At 47.6% G+C, this 21,614-nt stretch overlaps 2 protein-coding genes across 9 annotated transcripts in view; one reads left to right on the forward strand and one right to left on the reverse strand.

The window, feature by feature from the left end:
* Tchp (trichoplein, keratin filament binding) overlaps nt 1-13,186 on the forward strand; it is a 14,308-nt gene extending 1,122 nt beyond the window's left edge. Inside the window, exons 2-13 of the mRNA XM_013014537.1 lie at nt 1,600-1,793; nt 2,653-2,863; nt 3,322-3,378; nt 5,013-5,081; nt 6,082-6,255; nt 7,033-7,145; nt 7,244-7,310; nt 8,131-8,303; nt 9,114-9,195; nt 10,602-10,787; nt 11,268-11,411; nt 12,412-13,186. Of these exons, the coding sequence (XP_012869991.1) occupies nt 1,600-1,793; nt 2,653-2,863; nt 3,322-3,378; nt 5,013-5,081; nt 6,082-6,255; nt 7,033-7,145; nt 7,244-7,310; nt 8,131-8,303; nt 9,114-9,195; nt 10,602-10,787; nt 11,268-11,411; nt 12,412-12,444 (1,503 nt within the window). The 3' untranslated portion in view covers nt 12,445-13,186. The remainder of the gene's footprint in view (nt 1-1,599; nt 1,794-2,652; nt 2,864-3,321; nt 3,379-5,012; nt 5,082-6,081; nt 6,256-7,032; nt 7,146-7,243; nt 7,311-8,130; nt 8,304-9,113; nt 9,196-10,601; nt 10,788-11,267; nt 11,412-12,411) is intronic.
* Nucleotides 13,187-19,273: 6,087 nt separating this feature from the next.
* Git2 (G protein-coupled receptor kinase interacting ArfGAP 2) overlaps nt 19,274-21,614 on the reverse strand; it is a 52,363-nt gene continuing 50,022 nt past the window's right edge. For 7 of the 8 annotated variants that reach the window (XM_013014385.1, XM_013014382.1, XM_013014389.1 and 4 more), the window contains 2 exons: nt 21,356-21,419; nt 19,274-20,617 (listed from right to left, as the gene is read on the reverse strand). In XM_013014385.1, the coding sequence (XP_012869839.1) occupies nt 20,405-20,617; nt 21,356-21,419 (277 nt within the window). In that variant the 3' untranslated portion in view covers nt 19,274-20,404. Of the gene's footprint in view, nt 20,618-21,351; nt 21,420-21,614 lie in introns of all 8 variants that reach the window. The other variant, XM_013014390.1, reaches the window with a different exon arrangement.

Genomic DNA, 21,614 nt, shown 5'->3' on the forward strand with positions numbered 1-21,614 from the left:
CTCTTCAGCTCAAGGCGAGCGCTCTACCACTTGAGCTACAGCGCCACTTCCGGTTTTCTGGTGGTTTATTGGAGATAAGAGTGTCACGGTCTCTCCTGCCCAGGCTGGCTTTGAACCGCGATCCTCAGATCTCAGCCTCCTGAGTAGCTAGGATTACAGGCGTGAGCCACCAGCGCCCGGCTTTGTATACATTTTTTTATAATATATATTTGTAACAGCTTTACAAATAAAGACAATGACTTCTTTTTTTTGGCCGGTTTTGGGGCTTGAACTCAGGGCCTGGGCACTTGTTCCTGAGCTCCTTTTGCTCAAGGCTAGCACTCTACCACTTGAGCCACAGCACTACCTCTGGCTTTTTCTGTGTATGTGGTTACTGAGGAATCGAATCCAGGGCTTCATGCATCCCAGGCAAGCACTCCACCACTAAGTCACATTCCCAGCCCAGCAATGTCTTTTTTTTTTTTTTTTTAAGCCAAATCGGTGTAATGCAAAAGTTGAAGTATCATTGTTTTGACAATTCATAATAGGTCCTTCAAAATTATGGGGAGTTTTACAGAGTAGAATCATTTATTTCACCTAGTGGCTCTTAGAATTGTTTGCTCTCTTTTGTGTTGTGTTTGTTGGTCTCGAAACATATGCCATTTGTACAAGGGCTTGTAATTCATTGATAAGAACTCAGTAACACTCCTTGAATGATGGTGCCCTGAAGTGACTTTTTTTTTAACCAAAAATAAAAACAGGAAAGTGAAATAGTTAAAACACGATAAGCAATTAAGCATAGTGCATTTTTGAAAAACTGGTGTAGAGCTGGCTGGGCAAATCTAAAAGAGACTAGAGCAAAAATAAAATTTCTTTGAAGGAGAGAGAATCCTATTTAGCAGTAAGGACACTTGATGAGCTGTTGGGCACAAGGATTTAGCCTGCAGAAAGGAGCTAGCATGGCTAAAGCTTAGTTAGGCCTTCAAGAGGCTTAGCTTGCTTAAAAGCTTTAGAATTTAAAACTGAGTCTAGCTATGCAAGAAAAGTAGCAACTTTTTTTGTTTTTATTTTGTTTTTTTTTCTGTCCCTGGAGCTTGAACTCAGCACCTAGGCATAGTCCCTGAGCTTTTGTGCTCAAGGTTAGTGCTCTAGCACTTTGAGCCACAGCTCCATTTCCAGCTTTTTGGGTGGTTAATTGGAGATACGTGTCTCATGGACTTCCCTGCCCTGGCTGGCTTTAAACTGCAATCTTCAGATCTGAGCTTCTGAGTAATTAGGATTATATTTGCACACTGCCATGCCTTGCTTGTCTTTGTTACTTTATGCAGAGCATGGAAGTCCCCTGTGTGTATGGACCAGCACTTCCAAGACAATCCCTGTCTGGTCTGCTACTGGGCACAATTCAGGTTCATTTAAATTGATGATTTGAAGCTTTGGTGTCATTTGACAAAATGGTGCCTGGGCCACAGTCTGGGGTTCTTATTATTCTGTTGATTTGTACTGGAGCCCGCTCTTGATGCTTTATCAGGTGATTTCTTGGTGCAGCAAATAAGGGGCAGGGGCCACTCATTACAGAGAGGAGGGTTTCTGGTCTTTACCTACCTCTGCTGTCCCCCTCAGATGGCACTGCCCACGCTGCCTTCTTACTGGTGCAGTCGGAGGCTCCTGAATCAGCAGGTCGTGCGCCAGCGCCAGCGAGAGCAGGAGGCCCAGCTTCGGCAGCAGTGGGAACAGAACAATCGTTATTTCAAGATGTCTGACGTCTGCAGCTCCAAACAGGCAGAATGGAGTTCCAAGACCTCCTACCAGCGGAGGCAAGTGTGGTGACTGCCTGTTGGATGGAAGGGGGGGCCACTTAGTGGTCAGGGGATGTGGCCTAGGGTGTGTTGAAGTAGTACATTCTCCTAGAAAAAGATAAAATGACAGAAGAGCACTGGTGAGAGCTAGAATCCTCCTCGTAAGTTTCTACCTCAAAGAACCATGATTCACAGTGGGCTTCCTCCCATTTATGTTTACGTATACAGAAACAAAAAAAACCAACTGGTTCTTTTGGCGTTAGTACATGGACTTGAACTCAAGCCCTAAGTGCTGTCCTTTAGCTTTTTCGCTCAAGGCTGGCATTCTCCCACTTGAATCACAGCTCTACTTTGGCTTTTTGCTGGTTAGAGATACGACTCTCACAGACTTACATGTATGAGCTGTCAGTTCCTGGCGAAAAAATACTGTTTTTATAGAAATACATGTACAGTCATGGAGGCCAGTACCATAATCTGAAAAGGTAGACAGACCTAGAAAGAAATCCTGGCACATGACTTGTGCATGCATAAGCCTCAGTGTCCTCATCAGTAAGGGCCAAACCCAGTCTACTTCATAGGACTTACGTGACAAGTAATACAAAACCTTCCTTGTATATCTGACCTGGCACAGAGTAATTGCCCAAACAACTAGCTACTACTGTCTGCACATGCATGTAAGCCTGTTGTTTTGTTTGCGAAAACAAGGTGTTCTAATATGCATTGTGTGTTGTGACATCCTCTCTTCACTCTGGCTGGGGACGCCAGTCACATCCCTGTTATGTCTGCCTCAGCCTTTTACCCACATGGAGGCGCATAGCTTGCATACCACTTGTGGCTGTAGTGTAAAGGATATTGTGGTGGGCTCCTTCTTACCCAGCATGCACGCCTACCAGCGGGAAAAGATGAAGGAGGAGAAGAGGAAGAGTCTGGAGGCCCGACGTGACAAACTCAGGCAGCTTATCCTGGAGGAGCAGGACCTGCTGGCCAGGGAGCTGGAGGAGCTGAGGCTGAGCATGAGCTTGCGGGAAAGAAGAATCCGGGAGCAGCACAGGAATCTAAAATCAGCTCGAGAGGAGCAAAGGAAACTGGTATGTGGCCTAGCACTCAGGAGACATCGCAGCCTTTCAGTGGTCATTCCTGTGGCTTCATCTCTGACTGCTCTGCTCTGAGCAGAGTGTGTTTTGTGTGACTCAGCTATCTTCTCTTCAATCTTGTGATCCACAAAGGCCTGGGATGGGCATGTTTTGTCTTCCAAAGCAGTTGTGTGAAAAGTGAGCCTCAGTCTGTTTATTATTAGAAGGGACCCACCTGTGTCATCAGTGTGGCCCCTTTCGTCACCACTTCAAGAGCCAGCTGTCAGTGTCGGCCAGTGTGCTCAGATGCTCTGCTCCCAGAGCTGTGAAGCTGTGGGTGCAAAACAAGCAGATGTGCACGGAGCGGGCAGCGATAACGCGCGGCCGGAGCAGCGCTGGGCCCGAGCTTCATCCAAACTGTGAATGGTTTTGGGAAGCCATAGCAAGCTTCCTTTCCTGTGTTTTCTTGACAGATTGCAGAGCAACTTCTGTATGAACACTGGAAAAAGAACAACTCAAAACTAAGAGAGGTAAAAAAAAAATCAAGAACCTGCCACTGATTTGCCTGAGTAGATGAAATCATGTTTGCAGATTTTTCATATGTGCCTTTGCTGTGCTAGACAAGAGGCTCCAGCCACCAGGCAGATCTGGTGGACATGGGCCTGAGCAGTTTATCAAATTCATAAGCATTCGTGAACATTGCTGCATGCCTACTGTGAGGGGGCACTCCCCTTGCTGGTAAGGAGCTCACTACCCACGGGGAGTCACTGGGCCCCTTGTTCCTGTGCAGGGTGCAGGGCTTTGGGCAGTGGTGTTGAGGAGGCATTCTATAGGAAAGGAAGAGTTTGGAAGGACTGGAGGTTTTAACTTGAGTGAGGTGACAGAAAGCTAGATGGGGTGGCTTTTCCAGTCATCCCATGCCGCTACGCACATGAGAACAGAGTAAGTCCTGGGAGCCCAGGACCGGCACCCTAAAAGATGAGGCTCAAGGCAGACAGGGCCAGATCTTGGATGACTCCGGTTTTTCTGGAAGCACCTGGACTGCCTTTCACAAAGGTACAGGGGACCCTGGCAGGAGTACTGAGGCTGCTGGAAGAAGTAATGCCAGTTGAGGGGATTGAGGGATAGGGAAGGCTTGAACTTGGGTAGCAGGAGACAGGAGGATGGATGTAAGAGGAGGCTGGCTTCTTGGCTTGGTGGCACCAACAGCAGAGACTGCTCTTACTAGAATCTTCATTTAGTTCAACTTAAGTGTTTGTACACATTGGTGCCGTTTATTCATAGTTATATTTAGAATGGTTGGTTACTCAGACATGGAGTATTGTGTGGTCATGCTCTCTCCCTGGCCACCTCTCAGCCTACGTGGCTCCTCTGAAGTTATTTATCCGGAGACATTTATTCAGATCATTCAAATTAGTTCACATTTGCTAGTTGGGAGAGGAATTTTTAAACTTTTTTTTTTTTTTGGCCAGTCCTGGGGCTTGAACTCAGGGCCTGGGCACTGTTCCTGAGCTTTTGCTCAAGTCTACCACTTGAGCTACAGCACTACTTCTGGCTTTTTCTGTTTATGTGGTACTGAGAAATCAAACCCAGGGCTGCATGCATGTTAGGCAGTAAGGCGCATTCCCAGTCCATTTGAAACTTTTTAAACAATTTTCCAAACCAAAGCTTTTGGATAGGGTTGTCATTGAGCTTGTGATTTAGAAGGTTCTCTGAGCCCGTATCTGTTACCCTAACCACAGACACGTTGCAGCTGCTGTAATGTCATTTGTCACCAAGAGCAACATTCGCAGCTGCTGCTCCAGAGGATAGTTCTGGAAGCCAACCTCAGGGGAAATTGGTGTCTAATCCAGCAGTTTCTCTGGATCAGGGGCCTGGCGCTTTACACCAATCAGAGGCACCTTTGAAACTGCATCTCCAGTTCAGTGTCTGCTGACACATGCTGCTCATCCCAGGGCACTGTTACTTAGTTCCGGCACGCAAGCTTGACTTTAAATTTCTTGTTGGCTCCCATTTAGACCGTAATTGTTGGAGCATCTCTGTATCTGTGGCCACTCTGGTTGGTGGCACGGAAGGTAGCATGCCTTCAGCGTGTCTCATGAACAGTATGTCTCAGTATGTCTTATAAACTGGTGAGGGAATCATTCTCCCTTCTCTTCCTGAGATTGAGTCGGACCTTCACAAGAAGCATGTGATAAGCTCTTGGGAAACACAGAAAGAAGAGAAGAAACAGGTTGGTTTGTGACTCTGGAACTGGTTCCACATAACTTTTAAGTTTGTCTTGTTTTGGGTGCGATGGGCGTCCAGCCCCTTTCTCAGTTTACTTGCCATGTGTTAAGTTGTGTGCTTGTTCACACACATCTGAAGATTCCAGGCCACCACTCCTCAGACACAGTGAGGCCAGGTGAGCAGGACTGGTAGATGGAACGTTTTTTGATGTATTTTATTTATTTATTTTTGGTTGGTCATGGGGCTTGAACTCTGGGCTTGGGCGCTGTCCCTGCACTCTTCAGCTCAAGGCGAGTGCTCTACCACTTGAGTCACAGGGCCACTTCCAGTTTTCTAGTGGTTTTTTATTGGAGATAAGAGTCTCACAGAGTTTCCTGCCCGGGCTGGCTTTGAACCGCGATCCTCAGATCTCAGCCTCCTGAGTAGCTAGAATTACAGGCGTGAGCCATCGGTGCCCCGCTTGTTTTTTATTTTTTTTAAAAATTGGTCTTGGGGCTTAAACTCAGGGCCTGGGTGCTGTCCCTGAGCTTTTTCTCTCAAGGCTAGCACTCTTACCACTTTGAGTCCAGTGCCATTTCCAGTTTTCTGGTGGTTAATTGGAGATGAGTCTCTCAGACTTTACTGCCTGGGCTGGCTACAAACTGCAATCCTCAGATCTCAGCCTCCTGAATAGCTAGGATTATAGGTGGAGCCACTGGTTCCTTGTTGGGGCATGTGTCTTTAAGGGCGTTTTTGGGCAGTGGCCTCAGCACTCAGCCTTGCTGTGGTGGCGGCTCTGGGGCAAGTGTCCACACCGTTGCTTTGCCTCCAGGTTCATTTTGCAAGGTGCTTGCTGACTCGTGGTGGGGGAGGAAGCCTGGGATTTCTGAATCCCTCCCTTTGCTCCTTGCTTGGGTTGCACAGATAGGGCAGAGCCCGTGAGGGCCCTGTGGCCTGCTCTGGCAGCAGGGAGTTGGGTCTCTGCTGGCTGCACTGAACTCCCAGGTTCACTTGGCCTCTTGTAGCAAGAAGCTGCAGAAGAGGAGGAAAACAAGCGGCATGAAAATGAATATGAAACAGCCCGAAGGGAAGCGCTGGAGCGGATGAAAGCGGAGGAGGAGAGGCGGCGGCGGGAGGATAAGCTGCAGGCCGAGGTGCTGCGCCAGCAGATGGACGAGCTGAAGCTGAAGGAGATGGAAGTGAGTGCTCCCAGCCGGGGCCTCTGCGCTGCGCATGGGGGTGAAGCTCATCTGGAGATCAGAGCCGGCCTGGCATCTCTCTTCTCTCCGTGTTCTCTCCCATGGTTCTCCCATTGTGCACCTACATTCTAGAACATGAACATTCTAGAAGTGATTCCTGACCTCTTAGATGGCCTGTGAGACCTTTTAAGAGGCTTCTCAGAAGAATGTGGATTTTCAGGTGCATCAAGCAGCCGGGAGAGTGGAGGGGGGGGGCGGTGGCGGCAGTGCACCACCCATGGGTCTCAGGACATAAACCACAAGAGTTCTGGGCCCAGTGGTCTGTCTGTTGGGAACTATGCTCAGTTTCCCTGGGATGGCTGGGTCTTCCTACTCAGATGAAGGGAGTCCCTTCCTTTCCTCTGACCTGCAGGTGCCATTTACTAGACAGTGCTTACCACTGAGTCTGCATGCTAGAGGTAGAGCTTGGGCAAGGTCCTCATTCCAGGTGGCACCATGGCTGCTGTGTCAGCAGAGGGAGACGGAGCTAAGTTAGAGCAAGTGTGGACCAGTGAAGGAAGTGCACAAGGCTGGGAGAGCTCTCACAGAAGGGGTTCAGCTGGGGTTGTACAACTAGGCTACGTAAACTGGGCCAAGGGGCTCAGGCCCCAGCAAAGTGGAAGGGGTCACGAGCAGCAGGGTGGCCAGGCTTGTGTGGTACCTGCCACAGTTGCGGGGAGTGGGGGAAGGCGGGACGGAAGGCCTGGTAGCCAGTCTCATTGGGTTGTGTGACCACAGGCCAGCAAACTGAAGAAGGAGCAAGAGAATCTGTTAAGGCAGCAGTGTGAGCTGGAGAGGCTGGAGGAGGAGAGAAGGCAGACGGCGTCCTTCCTGCGCAAGGCAGAGCTGGGGTGTGTGGGAGCCTCCGGGGGAGGACTTGGACCGGGTTCCTGAACTACAGGGGATATAGCCTGGAGTGGGCCATCGTCTCACTTTATTCACCTTTTAGGCGCTTTTTGAAACATCAGTATAATGCACAACTTAACAGACGTGCCCAGCAGATCCAAGAGGAACTGGTGAGTTTGAATCCCCCACTTTGGCAGCTATGTCACCCTCTTTGAAAAAAGTTATTTTCATTGCTTAGACGTGGATGCCTTCTCTTTTAAAAAAGAATAAAAACTGAATGCTGGGGAACTAGAGATGTAGGTCCAAGTTGTAAGATGAAGTCTAAAGATCTAAAGTACACATGGGGTTACAGATAACAGTGCTGGAGCTGGAGCTCAGTGGTGGAATATACTTAACATGGGGCTCTGGGCTCAATCCCCAGCCTCACATGCAAACTTTCTAAAACTAAGTAGTCTGTCTTTACCACAAATACAAGTGACTATGGCTAGGTATGGTAGTACATGCCTGTAATCCCAGCACTTGGGAGGTAGATGCAGGAGGATCGTTGAGTTTGAAGTCAGCCTTGGCTGCATCGGGAGACTGTCTCAAAAAGAAAATGTGACTATGAAGTGATAGTTAGCTTGACCGTCATAAAGCTGTACAGACACACACTGTACGTAGCAGGTCATTCTCCATCTGTGGGTTATGTCTGGTTTTCCGTTTATATTAAGGCTGAAGTGAGCCATTTGCACATATCTTTGTGTGGCTGCTAGATTGTGTGATAGGACGCGTCTGAGGTGGCAGGGCTCTCTCTCCTTCGGTCAGAAGCTCCCGGGCCTGTGCAGCCTCTGAGCCATACTTGCATGCTTCTCAGCCCAGCATCTATCTTTCTCCATCTTGAGAACACGGAGGAGCCCACATGTCTGTATGTGACTTGTTTGGGGGGTAAGGTGGGCAGGAACGGCACCACAGCTCTGACAGCCCACCCACTGGCCACCCCCCTGCCTGTAGGAGGCAGACAGGCGGATCCTGCAGGCACTACTGGAGAAGGAAGACGAGGCCCAGCGCGCGCAACTGGCCAAGCGGGAGCAGGCCCTGGCTGATGCGGCTTGGATGAAGCAGGTCATCGAGAAGCAGCTGCAGCTGGAGAGGGCAAGGGAGGAAGAGCTGCAGGTGCTGTTGAGGTGAGGTGGCTGCTGTCTGGGCAGGGCAGGGCATCCACTGTTGTGACTGAGGTATCTGCTGGAATAACTTACCTGCTCTTCTCTCACATCTTTGCTCCTGGATTGGCTTGTGGGGGTGTTTACCTTAGGTTATTTGGAGTTTGTGGCAATGATCCATTTATCGACCATCTTAGCAGCCTATAAGAATACAAATTAGGGAAATGGGTCTATAAAAATGAGTCTGGGGCCTAATTCTGTTTTGAGTTGGGAGTCTTGTTAAGTTGTCTAGGCTAGTCCCCAATTCCTGGGCTTAAGTGATCCTCCTGTCTCAGCCTCTCGAGTAGCTGGAACTGCAGGTCTGTGCCACTGGACCTAGCTTTGGGTATAAAAGGTAAACTATCTGGCTGAAATAATTAACCAATTGGCAAATGCGGTGTCTTGCAGTTCTCCCATTACTAGATACTGACCACCAAGCTCCTCCTGGAGATTCTAGGTCACTTGCTTGCTCAAGGGTGGGCTAGCAGTCACCCCAGTTGTATAGGGACAGACTCAGACACAGGCAGTGCCTCCCTAGGTCTTGATGGTTTCATTCAGTGTTAGACGGCTGTGCTGCAGGTTGGCACAAGTGCCTAAAAGGAGATGAGATACAAATAACTTCAAAATGCTTATAACAATGCTTTCTGTGAATGTTGTGCTTAATTGTAACTTTGAAGTCTATGTGGTGAGTTTACTTGATGCTTGGCTGATGTGTGCTGCTCAGACCATGTGTTCTGTGGCACCATCGCTGCCATTAGTGCTGGATGGAAAGTGTCATTGCTTTTTGTTTGCCAGGGAGGAAGCCAAGGAGATGTGGGAGAAGAGAGAGGCAGAGTGGGCTCGAGAGCGGATGGCGAGGGACAGACTGATGAGCGAGGTAACCCCAGCCGTGGGACGCTGCTAGCCATTGGTCCTGGGTGGATGGCTGGACTGACATTCCGATCCTGTCACATGTTCTGGAAACCATCTGTGTTGGTTATTTTGTGGGGTTTAAAAGCATTGTAGAGCTGGGCACTGGTGGCTCACGCCTGTAATCCTAGCTACTTAGGAGGCTGAGATCCGAGGATTGTGGTTTGAAGCTAGCCCAGGCAGGAAAGTCTGTGAGACTCTTATTGCCAATTAATCACAGAATAAGCTGGAAGTGGCACTGTTGCTCAAGGGCTAGAGTGTTAGACTGGAGCAAAAAAAGAGCCTAAGCCGGGCACCTGTGGCTCACACCTGTAATCCTAGCTACTCAGGAGGCTGAGATCTGAGGATCACGGTTTAAAGCCAGCCCGGGCAGGAAAGTCTGTGAGACTCTAATTTCCAATAAACCACTCGAAAACCAGAAGTGGTGCTGTGGCTCAAGCGGTAGAGAGCTCACCTTGAGCTGAAGAGCTCAGGGACAGCGCCAAGCCCAGAGTTCAAGCCCATAACAGACAGTGTCCAGGCCCAGAGGTCAAGTCCTAGGACCAGCAAAAACTAAAAGCATTATAGAAGTAATATAAACTCATTAGTAATTCAGGCATAATGATGTTCACATGAAAAAGTCGCCCAGAGCCCTGTCATCCACAGGCACTGCTCCTTCTACTGGGTCTATGCGTGCCGTCTTTCCTATGTAGCTTACACTGTGCTATTTGGTCTCAAGCATCCTCGTATGGTACTGCAAAGAACATCTGGTATGGGAGGGTCCTCCAGCACAGGATAACAACCAGAAATGGACCAGTGTGTGTGTGAAAGATACAGCCCAGCCCTGGGGGAACCTGCTGGAGAAAGTCTTGGTCATCCCTGCATTGAAAAGCGATTTTAAAGTGGTTTAGAAAGAGAAACTATTCTATATTTTGAAATTAGTGATTTCTTTTGTGAATACCAAACATTCCCCAGTGATTTTTGATTTTCTGATTTCCTTTTAAGTTTCCCATGTGGTGAGCAGGCTGTTGGGTGTGTCTGGTGGCTTCCTGAGTCCTGCTGGCTTCTAGACCAGTGATGGAATATTACAGTGCTCTGGGGCCAGGACCCAGACAGCAGGTTTCTGAGGCATGGAGCAAACAAGCTAGACTTCCTCTGTGTGGCTTGTGGGTTTTCCTTGTCTGAAGCCACTGGTAGAGTGAGTCTTGCCTTGTTCCATAAGGCTTCTCTGTCCTAGGGGAGGGCTCGGTCTCACACAGCCACATCTGTGTGGGAGAGGGTGGCAGATGTGGCCCACATGGGCTGGACTAGCCCTACGTGCCTGTGCGCTAAGGCTGCAGCCTGTCCAGGCTTATACTAAAAGGAGGACCTTCCCTTTCCTGTTGTTGAGGACAGGTTCTAACAGGAAGGCAACAACAAATACGAGAGAAAATTGAACAGAACCGGCGTGCACAGGAGGAGTCCCTAAAACACAGGGAACAGCTCATTCAGAGTCTAGAGGAGGCAAGGGAGTCGGCTCGGCGTGCGAAGGAGGAGAGTGAGGAACTAAAGTTGGCCAGGAAGCAGGAGCTGGAAGCCCAGGTAAAGCTGAGCTCAGAGGCAGAGATGGCTTCTGCAGGGAGACAAGGACCAGCAGGCAGCGGGCTTTTTTTTTTTTTTTTGTGGAACAGGGTTCAAAGGCCCCCAGCTCATTCCAGTGCCTGCTCATGGCTGAGTGCGGTGTATCCCTTTTAGATCCACTCCAGAGCCATGACTTGTGCTAGTCTATTGTTGACTTTTCCTGCCACCTGCCTCTGCCAGCAGCTGCTTTATATATTCATTTCAGAACCTGCTGTATAACAGAGAATGTTCTCCCAGGCACGGCCACATGCAGAACTGACAATGCCCACAGCCCCACTCCCATGGCCTTTTCCACTCTCCAGCTTCCCTTTCTGCTTGCTGGCACTTACCATCACTGTTCTTTATTGATCCTCCAGCCCAGTCAGGATCTAGTCGTCCTTGCTCAGAGACAGGATCTGCCCTGAGCTTCCTGTCTCAGGTGACTTTGTTCTTGATACCCAGGTTGCAGAGCGCCAGCTGCAGGCCTGGGAAGCAGAGCAGCAGGCCAAGGAGGAAGAGGAGGCGGCCAGGCAGGCAGAGCAGCTCTCCGATGCCTGGCTGCAGCAGGAGATGAAGACCATGACCCAGCAAGGCTACCGGCCCAAGGTAGGAGTCTGCAAGGTGCCAGGCACTGCAGTCCTGAGCTTGGCTCTGCTTTCCGTCAGTCCCAAGTTCTTCCTGCTTCTCTTCCCTTGGATGCAACCTGAAGCAGAGTTTGTTGCTGATCCTCAAGTAGTCTGACTGCTGAGCGGTGTGGTTGTCCACTGGTGCTGAGGACAAAGCACAATATAAGAGCAGTGGCCGCAGTGACATTGGGCCTAGGTCCTGATGGCTTACCTGCCTCTCATTGTCTCCCTTCTTTGCATCATTCTGTAATAGCTCTTAAGTATGAATGATCCCTGAGGAGGATACTGTGGGCAACACAGAGACAGAAAGAAAGGCTGTTACCCTGAAGCCCCTGGAGCTGACTGAAGGTCTCTGCTTGCCAGGGCCACCTGGGCTTCTGGTACTCTAAGTGTACCCTCACGACCTGTGCCACCCAGCAGGAGGGTTGGCTGCTTCTAGTCAGATAGCTAGGGAATGGAGGGGAGCAAGGTTAGAGTATCCTGATTTCCTGGGGAATTTTAATGCCCTAACGTGCAGAGGGCATTCCTTAGGAGTGCAGGGAAACAGCATTTCCACCTCCTGCCTCCACAGCACGGAATTAATGAGTACAGCAGGATCTGTGTTCACAGAACACACAGGAACATGTTTCTTTTTTGCCAATCCTGGGGCTTGAACTCAGGGCCTGGGGACTGTCCCTAAACTGCTTTTTGCTTAAGGCTAGTACTCTACTGCCTGAGCCACAGTGCTGTTTTCTGGCTTTTTCTGTTTATGTAGCACTGAGGAATGCTAGGCAAGCACTCTACCACTAAGCCACATTTCTAGCCCAGGAGCATGTTTCTCAGGGCAGGTGCTTCATCCAAGGCTAAGGGTCAAGGCTTTCTTAGCTATATACGAAAGCTGTCGTTCATGCTGTGTTTTTAGCTCTTAACTGAAGTGCGGGGTTAATTCCCAGTGTTCCAAAGCCTGCTCATCTCATTAATCTTATGCTTTCTTTCTTCAGCCTTATGGACATCCCAAAGTGGCGTGGAACTGAGCTCATTGGTGCTATCAGCACAGGGAAGGGCACCGAGTCTGTCAGTGCGCAGCTGCCAGGCAGCTGTACGGTGCTTGGTTCAGGTTGGGCTTCAGAGCACTGATGGGTAGTCCAGCCACACTTGCTCAGGTACATGAGGCCTGGCCAGACATCGTGGTGCTGGGGGTATGCCCCACCGAGATACTTCCTTGCTTTTCTCCTCCAAGACAGGTCTCAACAGGTTCACACAGCGCTGCGGAGTTAAGTCTTATGTTTATAATGTAAGATCCTAGAAGGATACTAAGAGCTACCTGCTGTTCTCCATGACAAGATAGGTTTCTTCTAACCCGTAACTGTCAACCATCAATGAAGACTGAAGACAAAGTTTTCTCTTTTTAAAATTGCCATTTACATTTAATTATTGCCTTGAAAACAGAGATCTTGGTGCAGTTTATGTTGAGGTTTACTAACTTAGTGGTCCCAAAGGAAGAAAAGTAGTATGAACTAATGACCCCTCCCCAACAGTGTGGTGGGCAGTCCCTGGATGCTTTGTTCAAAGGTGGCGAGAAGCAAGTCTGCCCTTCCTCAGGCAGTGTCTTGCCAGAATTTCTGTAGAAGGACTGTAGGGTGGGCGGGAGCTCAGTAGTAGAGTGCTTGCCTAGCAGATGCAAGGCTCAAAACCATAAGAAAAAATTTCCAGAGCCTCGTGCTCAAGGGTCCTCACCTGACCAACTAGGCAGGGGCAAGATACTAGGGAGCTCTAGGGTCTTGGGAGAATCCCTGCTGTATGCTGTCTACTGGGGGTTATATACGTAGAGGATCTGCCCACCTGCCTTCTGTTCCATCAGTGTGACACGGTTCTTAGTTCGTTGCTTCAAGCAGCTACAGCTCCTTGCAGCCATTGTTTTTATGATCTGTATCTTCCCATACTCTTTCTCTGAGGTTTCAATTTTCATTATGTTGTGCTCAAGTCTATCTCAGTAAATTACAGCTAATTATGGGCATTTTCCTGTGGTTACTAGAAACCAGGGTTTATTAAAAAGTCCTGTGTAAGGGCTGTATTACCTTTTTCCTATTGTGCTATAAAAACAAATTGTGTTGCAAACTGTGTCATGACTCAGTCTTTCCTTTTCCTGTCTTGAAGTTCTTGTGCTGGGACCCCTGAGCACCACTCTTCTCATGTCATGTATATTTCTGCATTTTGGATGTTCATTAATTGTGCAATAAAGTTCTGATCTGGTGGTATCACGTGTACTCTGTTACTGTTGCTGCAGTGTGGGTTGCCATAGGTAGCTTTTTACTGCGTTGTCCACATCTATAGGTCTGGGTTGTTTCCATGACTGCCACATAGTGAGTTACATTCATCTGGATCAAATGATGCCCCTTCCACTCATCTCCCCATAAGAAACAGAATTTATTAGCAGTCATACCCTGAACTCCAGTACAGAAGCCTGGCAGAAATCTTCCTTATTAGCATTAAAATTATGTCACTTTGTATCTCTATTATATCTAAACATAGCCTCCATACCTCTTGTTTTTTCAGACCAGGTCTCACTGGACCTGGAACTTTCTATGTAGCCCAGGCTGGCCGCCAGCTCAAGATCCCTCTGTCTTAGCCTCTTAAATTCTAGGAATGCAAATACATATCACCACACCTGGCCCACATTTCTTCTTAAAAGTTAACCAGAATAATTTCTGAATATAGAGCAATTACTTTCTTACTGTTCTTATTGGAACTCGCATACCTCTTGAATGTGGATTTTGTTTTGTAGTTAGACATACAGTCACTGTCCAATAACAGGGATGCTTTTCGAGCAATGTGTAATTGCAACATTCTGAAAACAGTTTACTTCAACATACTTAGATGTTATAGCTTATTTCATCCATATGCTATATGGTATATATCCTGGAATAAGTGGTCCTTCATTGACCAAGACATTACACAGTGCATAACTGTATGTTGGTTTTATTGTTTCTAAGTACATTTTTCTACTCAAATGGTTTCTAGATTTTCTTTTTCAGCAGATTCTCTAAAAGGTCAATTCACACAGCCAGCAACACCTCCTAAGGGGCTGGTGAGGCAGATTTTAGTATCTTAGCTTCCTGAAAAGAGCAACATGAGTGAAGGAGAAGGAAGACACCTGAGTCTCCACTCCCACCTGTACCTCTGCCAGGTTGTGGTGGTTGGTTCTTCACCCTCTTCTGGTTCCTGTTCTGTGCTCATTTTGGATGAATGGATGCTTGCTCATGTCTGAAGCACCTTGTGGTTGAGAGAACACCCCACGCTCTGAACTGCCCCAGCTCGACTTGGGCACTGGAGGCAGAGCCTCAGCTTCCTTATTTGCAAAGAGGGTAACTGGCTACAAGATGTATGGGCTGGCTGGAAGACAGGAATAGAGTAAAACAGCACAAGGCCTCATATGTGCACACAGCAAGACCAAGTTAGACTGCAAAAGGTCATTGTCTTGAAGGTGTTCTGGGAGAGAGAAGGGCTTACAGGACTGTGACAAATGGAAAAGGCAAAGTGAGCAGTAATCACCTGGGCTTTGGAGCTGAGAGGACCAGAGGGGAAGGGGAGGAGGAGTTCAAGGAAGGAAGGGCTAAGAGGGATTTTGGAGAGGAAGATGGCCTAAAGCCCTTGGGGAGATACTGCATTTTAGAAGGGAAATGGGGCTAAGTTTTGAGCAAGTTGAACCTGTGTTCAGGGACCTAGAAAGCAGGGACTAGTGTGGAGAAAAGTTGGGGGTTCACTGGGCACTGAAGCAGTGCTTCATACCCACCTCATCTCCAGGTAGCCCTTCCCTTTGGGACCTGCTTTCATGTGTACACATACCTGTAAAGAAGGTGGTATGATCTATAGTTTGGCTCCAGAATGGTTCGGGCTTCCAGCCGAGGTCTGCTGACAGAGGTGAGTAACCTTGGCATGTCGACCACAGGGACTGGCTTCTGGTTCTTGTGTGCTCAGCTCCCTCCTTAAGCAGTCAGCAAGCTGTCTCTATGGGAAGTGCCCTTGGTGAAGCCCACAGATGGACGCTGCTCTGGTGATTTGAGCCAGTGGGCAAAAGAGCCGAGCATCCTTTCAGTCAGACCCTCATTGGGCACTGGTTGGGTCCAGCTGCCAGGGACTCAAGGGGGAGCTAGATTCAGCACAAGAACCCCAGGCTTTGGGGCACAGGTTGACAGGGCTATGAAAGCTGTTTACACAGGAGCAGTTGCTCACCTGCCCCTGCAAGACTTGAGAGGGTCGTGGACTTTGAGGCCATTGTGATGCCACCTGCTATCATGGCAACCAGCTTCCTGACCTGAGGCCACTTTATCAGACAGCCTTTGTTATATGACTTCCTGATAGTGACTGAGACAAACTACAGCAACAGCAACTGAGACTCACCTTCCCTGAGTCAGGATGTCACGTCTTCATGTGTCTAATTCTTCACCTGTCAGATGGAAGTAAACAATTCTTCACAGGATCCTGTGTGCCTGGCACAGAGTAAATGATTATTTGATGTTTCAAAACCATGTTTAAAAGCAGAGTACAAAAGTACATGTGAGGTCCTTGACCTACAGCATTGGGTCCAGGAATAGTGGTGGGGAAGTTAGAAATGGTGGTTCCAGGCCCATCAGAGCTGTGAAGTCAGCAGCCCTGCAAGGATCCTTGGAAGCCCTGCCCAGGAGGCTGCCTTGGGGTAAACTGCTGGTTCTGGGCCCCAGACAAGCTGGACCACACAGGAAAGATGCTCTACTTTCTCCAGACTACTTGCTCAGAAAAGGCCCTGAGATTGTTGGGTCCTAACCCCACCCTTTCCATCTGGAAGAAGAGAGCCATCAGTCTCCAGAAGAAGACTGCTGGTGCTTGTGGGTGGCCCTGACAAGCCCAGATCCACACATCCATCTGTATAACGAGACCTCCTCTAAAAGTGAAAATAGACTCAAGGGCCTTAACAGATGGAACTAATTCTATGAGTTCCTTACTTGCTGGGAAAGGGGTAAGGACACATATACTGGACTGGCTTGGGATAGAGATCCAAGGCGAAAGCCTGGCGCTGGTGACTCACGCCTCTAATCCTAGCTACTCAAGAGGCTGAGATCTGAATATTGTGGTTCAAAGCCAGACCAGGCAGGAAAATCCATGAGACTCATCTCCAATTAGCCACCAGAAAACTGGAAATGGTGCTGTGGCTCAAGTGGTATAGTGCTCACCTTGAGCTGAAGAATTGAGGAACAGCACCCAGGCCCAGAGTTCAAGCCCCATGACCGACAAAAACAACCAAAAATCCCAAGGCAAAGAACTAGTATCCCAATGCAGGACTTCCTGCAATCCTAGCACTCTGGAGATGGAGGCAAGAATTCAAGGCTGGGGGAAGGGGGAGAAGTGCTGGGGGCGGGGGGCGAGGAGGGGGGGAGGTGGGAAGGGATTGTAAGGGGAAACAGAGGAGGCAACGATGCTTGCTCATGTAATTGTAACACCTCTGTATGGTATTTTCACAATTAAAAAAAGAATTCAAGGCCAACCTGGACTAACACAAAGTGAGACTCTGTCCAAAAAATCCCCCTACATGTCAAGCATAAAGGAATAGAAAACTGGGAGCTCCAAAGGAGAGGAAAGTTAGACACTATCTCATTAAAGATGGTGTGATACAGGCTGGAGATGTGGTTCAAGTGGTAGAACACCTGCTTACCAAGTACAAGGCCCTCAATTCAATCCCAGTACCTCCAGATAAAAAGGAAGAAAAAAGATGAGGTTATGTGAGAGTTCCTCCCACATTTCCACTCAGTACTGGAAACGTCTCTACCAGCTGGCAGGAGGCACATGACCACAATGACACTTACAGAGCCTGTTTATTGCATAACTAGGAGGCATAAATTCCAAAACGATTTTACAACACAAGGTACAATAGTTACAGGAATAGGATGTACAATAAAAATGAGAGATAAGTACAGAATAATGAGTGACACAGATAAACACGTTTGAATAAAAGGCATCTCATTTTTTCCTATGCAGCATTTTCTTTTGTAAGAACAAGGATTGCCTTCAACCAGGACAAGGAAGAAAAGAAAGACTGCTGTCAAAGATGAAAACATGCTAGTTCCGCTCTCAGTTCTGTGAGTGAAGCTGCTGACTTGTGCGTTTACAGTTCCAACTGCATAAATACTATACTTGATCTTTGGGCCCAATCCATTGTTCTTTGGCAAATTAGAACTATTTGTATTCCAAGATGGAAGATGATTTTGGGGAAAGGAGCGTGGGGCCCAGTGTCAGTTCATAAAGTGCACCTCTGTCCTATCAGCTTAGAGAGCAAGTCATGTGGCAGGGATGGAGAATCAAGAATAAAGTGTTTTAAAAAATCTCACAGAGGGCTGGGAAGGTGGCTCAGTGGTAGAGCGCTTGCCTTGCATGCCTGAGGCCCTGGGTTCAATTCCCAGCACCACATAAGCAAAAAGAAAAAAGCCGGAAGTGGTGCTGTGGCTCAAGTGGTAGAGCGCTAGCCTTGAGCTGAAGAGCTGAGGGACAGCGCCCAGGCCCAGAGTTCAGGCCCCACGACTGGACCCAAAAAAAAAAAAAAAATCTCACAGAATGTAGAGCTGGCTTGTACAAGGCTATGGAATCCCTGTGCAAGGGTGGCCAAGACAAATGTTCAGACAAGTTCTGAGCCCAGCCTCAGAATATGCTACAGAACTATGCAGGGCCCAAAGGACTTTCACCCCTCTTGCCACTGCTTGTCACTCCACATGGGAACTTCGGCCTGGGGTTTGGACTTGTGAGTTAACCAAGAAAACTGTATTCTCATGCTGGAAACTCTGTGATCCCTATGTGCTTTGACTTTTTCTCAGGGCACAATGACATACTGTAGCAGGTTCTAGTGTTCAGGAAAGACTGCTTTACCTTTTCCCAGAAGCCTCTTCCTCCCCTAGAGGCTAGGATTGCCACTGGGCTTTCCCCAGGAACCCCAAGGAGCCTGATAGAAAGGAAAGCAGGTTCATGAAGCATGCAGAAAAGGCTATCAGATAGTGCTTGAGCTTAAGGAAGGACACCCTTGTAGAAGGCGTCTTCTAGGAGTGATGCGGCACTTGGGGCTGTGAGGACAGGTAAGTGGACCAGACTTCAGGGGATATGGGACTTTCCCGCACTACCTCCCGTGTAGCCAAACTGGCAGGAGTATCCATACACCACAACTCAGTAAACTCCACACCACAGTTTGGTGCTACTTTCACAACAGCAGTTTGGTCAAGCTATAGGAGTGTTTACAAGTCAGTTTTGTGAAAAAAGGCTCATTTGCATACAGTGAGGTGACAAGTACTCCTCACTTTGACTTCTTCACAAAGACTAAAGTCTATGGTAAAGAGAGAGCTGACAGTAACTTCAGAGGAAGCCAGGCCCTGGTACTGACCAGCTTATGTAGGCCACAACAGAGGCTGTGAGGCCCACAGGCAAAGGCTTACCTGTGCCTGTTCTATGACCATATCCAGACTGGCTGCATTTCTAACTAAAAAGATAACACCAAAGATGTCCAGATTACTGCTGTCATTTGGGAAGAAAAAAAAAACAACCACAGAACAACAAAAAACAAAGCACTGGCAACCCCAGACCCATTTTTCTACCAACGAAAGGAGTGGGGGAGCTGCTGCACTGCTTTCTGTGCCTGTGCTATGTGTCGGGCTCACTTCATTTCCACACATTATCTGGTCAACCAGGTCAGGGACTGAGTTATAGCTATACAAAGCTACTGCAATAAGCAGGGACAGGAATGTGCCTAACATTCAGAACAAGAAAGGGCCTTTGGCTAAATTAAATAAGTCTGCACACAGTCAACCTCTGCTCTTTCACAGTTTACCTACCCCTAACCATTTTTTTTTTTCCTGCAGTGTTGGGGATGGAACCCACGGCTTTATGCATGCTACACACACACCATTAGGGCATTCCTAGCCCAGGAATTCTTGAAAGTTGATGTGTAATTCCTAAATACCAGAAGGGTATGGGAAGGAGCAGGGGGAAGAAAGAGGAGATAAAGTTAGATAAAGATAAACTCAGATGACTGTCTCTTACCTTGGAAGAGGTCCTTACAGATGAGGAGACAAGCAAAAAGCAGCTCACTTGAGGAAGCTGTAAGTGGTCAAAGGTGTTTGGATGAAAGGTACAATACAATGTCAGTTTATGGCAGTAGTATGTGAATGAATGGGTAGTAGAGATCTGCTATGGATAGACTGAAGGAATTGTCTGGTTTGGGGCAGACAGTGGGCAGAACCCTTGACAGTGGATAGATGGGTTGTGCTCCTGCCCTGAATACGGTCAAATGGGACATGATGTGACAAAAGCTTTACAGACTCTAGGGAAATTTCAGGAAAAGGGTAAAATATGAACAGATAGAAAAACCAAGATTTTTAAAAAAGTTAAATAATAGAACACTTAACATGATACAAAATGGAACAATTCCTTGTTTCCTCTCAAGAGGTTGTTATACTATTTTTAGAAAGTGGCAAAGTCCTTTCTCTACATACATGCTTGGAGATACCCCAAACTTAAAGAGATTTTGCAGTAGGTTGGAAAATTCACTTATTGCACGATGCTTGTTAGAGAAAAGATAATGTTTTTTTTTTTAAATCCAACTTTGTCAAGAAAATGTTTTAGTAAAAATCCCACTTATAGTTTTACACATACACTGGAAGTTTTAAGGGATGGAAAAGTTTAACAAACTCTGAGTGATGGAACTATTTCTGAATGTATATGCTCATGATCTCAACACTTGCTGACAATAGAACTCCAGGAACTTAACTGGAAAACAGGCACAAAATAAGGCAAGTGGGTTAAATTAATAGTTGAAAATTTGTTAGAAAACATGCAAAAATAATACTGAGTTTTCTCTTAAAAAGTTTTCTTAAATTGTCATTAAATGCTTGTTCTTGTAAAAATCTGAAGAGTTCCATGTTGAAATTTGAAGTCAGACTTAAAAAAGCCTAGAAAATAGAAGGGACAGCACCCCGGTGTTCAGTTGTTGTTCTCTTTGGTGGTGATGGTGACCAGCTGTTTGGCCGCCTTGGCAATGTCGTATGCACACTGGATGACCTGCTGGGTGACCAGCTGCACGTCTGTGGGTGAGCCAGATTCCCCTGGGAGGGCCTTCTTGCACTCTGACTGGAGCCGGTAGGCACTGGATGTCAGTAAACGAAGGGAAGTCCTCACCGTGTCAGATTTGGGTTTCTAAACAGAAAAACACAGTCATTTACCATAGTCTGCAGGGTAGACATCTGGCAGCAAGGGAAGCCTACTCCTGAAAATAACTCAAGCTGTTCCTTACAAAGAGGCAATTTTGTGGTACACACTTTTTTTCAGGGGAGAAGGGGGCTTGAACTCAGGGCCTGGGCACTGTCCTTGAGCTCTTCTGCTCAAGACCAGCACTCTACCACTTGAGCCACAGCGCCACTTCCAGTTTTCTGGTGGTTAATTAGAGACTCATGGACTTTCCTGACCAGACTGGCTTTGAACCACCATCCTCAGATCTCAACCTCCAGAGTAGCTAGTATTACAGGCGTAAGCCACCAGTGCCTGGCTGCACTCTTTCAATAGAGATGTTTTAAAGACTGCTAGCTTGGTAGCCCACAGTATGAGAGATGAAGAAATAAGCTGACTCAAAGGCTAAAGTATATTCTGGTAACCACTACTGCATGCTATTTTGAGCAAGCTTTTAAAAACTAACTTTGTAGATGACATATTCCAAGTCATTTTTTTTTACTCTATTCATGCTTTCTTTGCCTTTTAGTATTTGACTGGTACATCCTTATTTTAATCAATATTCATGTAGAATAACGCTCTAAAAAGGACTATTTACATATTAAAAACCTATGTACTACAGAAAGGTTAATATCAAAGATCATAAAAACATTTCTTGCAGTTTTCTTAAAGGCTCTAGAGTGAGCGAGTGAGTAGGAAGCAACTTACTTTGGGGAACAAGACTGCCATTTCTGTAACAGCGCCATGTATCCTCTCAGAGCAGGGAGTATAGCTGCAAAGTATCAGAGAGATCACTCAAAGACAGAATGATGTGGAGGCAGAGTTCTCAGGGACTGCCACACATTCCTCTTACGTTGCTTTATTGTACAGGAATGTATGAAGTCCAGGATGCTGAGGCAGGGACCTGACTGCGTGGTGTCCCACACCTACAGAAGGTACACATTTCAAAGCAAGGTCCTCAACCTTT

This window comes from Dipodomys ordii, unplaced genomic scaffold, assembly GCF_000151885.1.
Source record: "Dipodomys ordii isolate 6190 unplaced genomic scaffold, Dord_2.0 Scaffold23, whole genome shotgun sequence".
Classification (NCBI taxonomy): Eukaryota; Metazoa; Chordata; class Mammalia; order Rodentia; family Heteromyidae; genus Dipodomys; species Dipodomys ordii.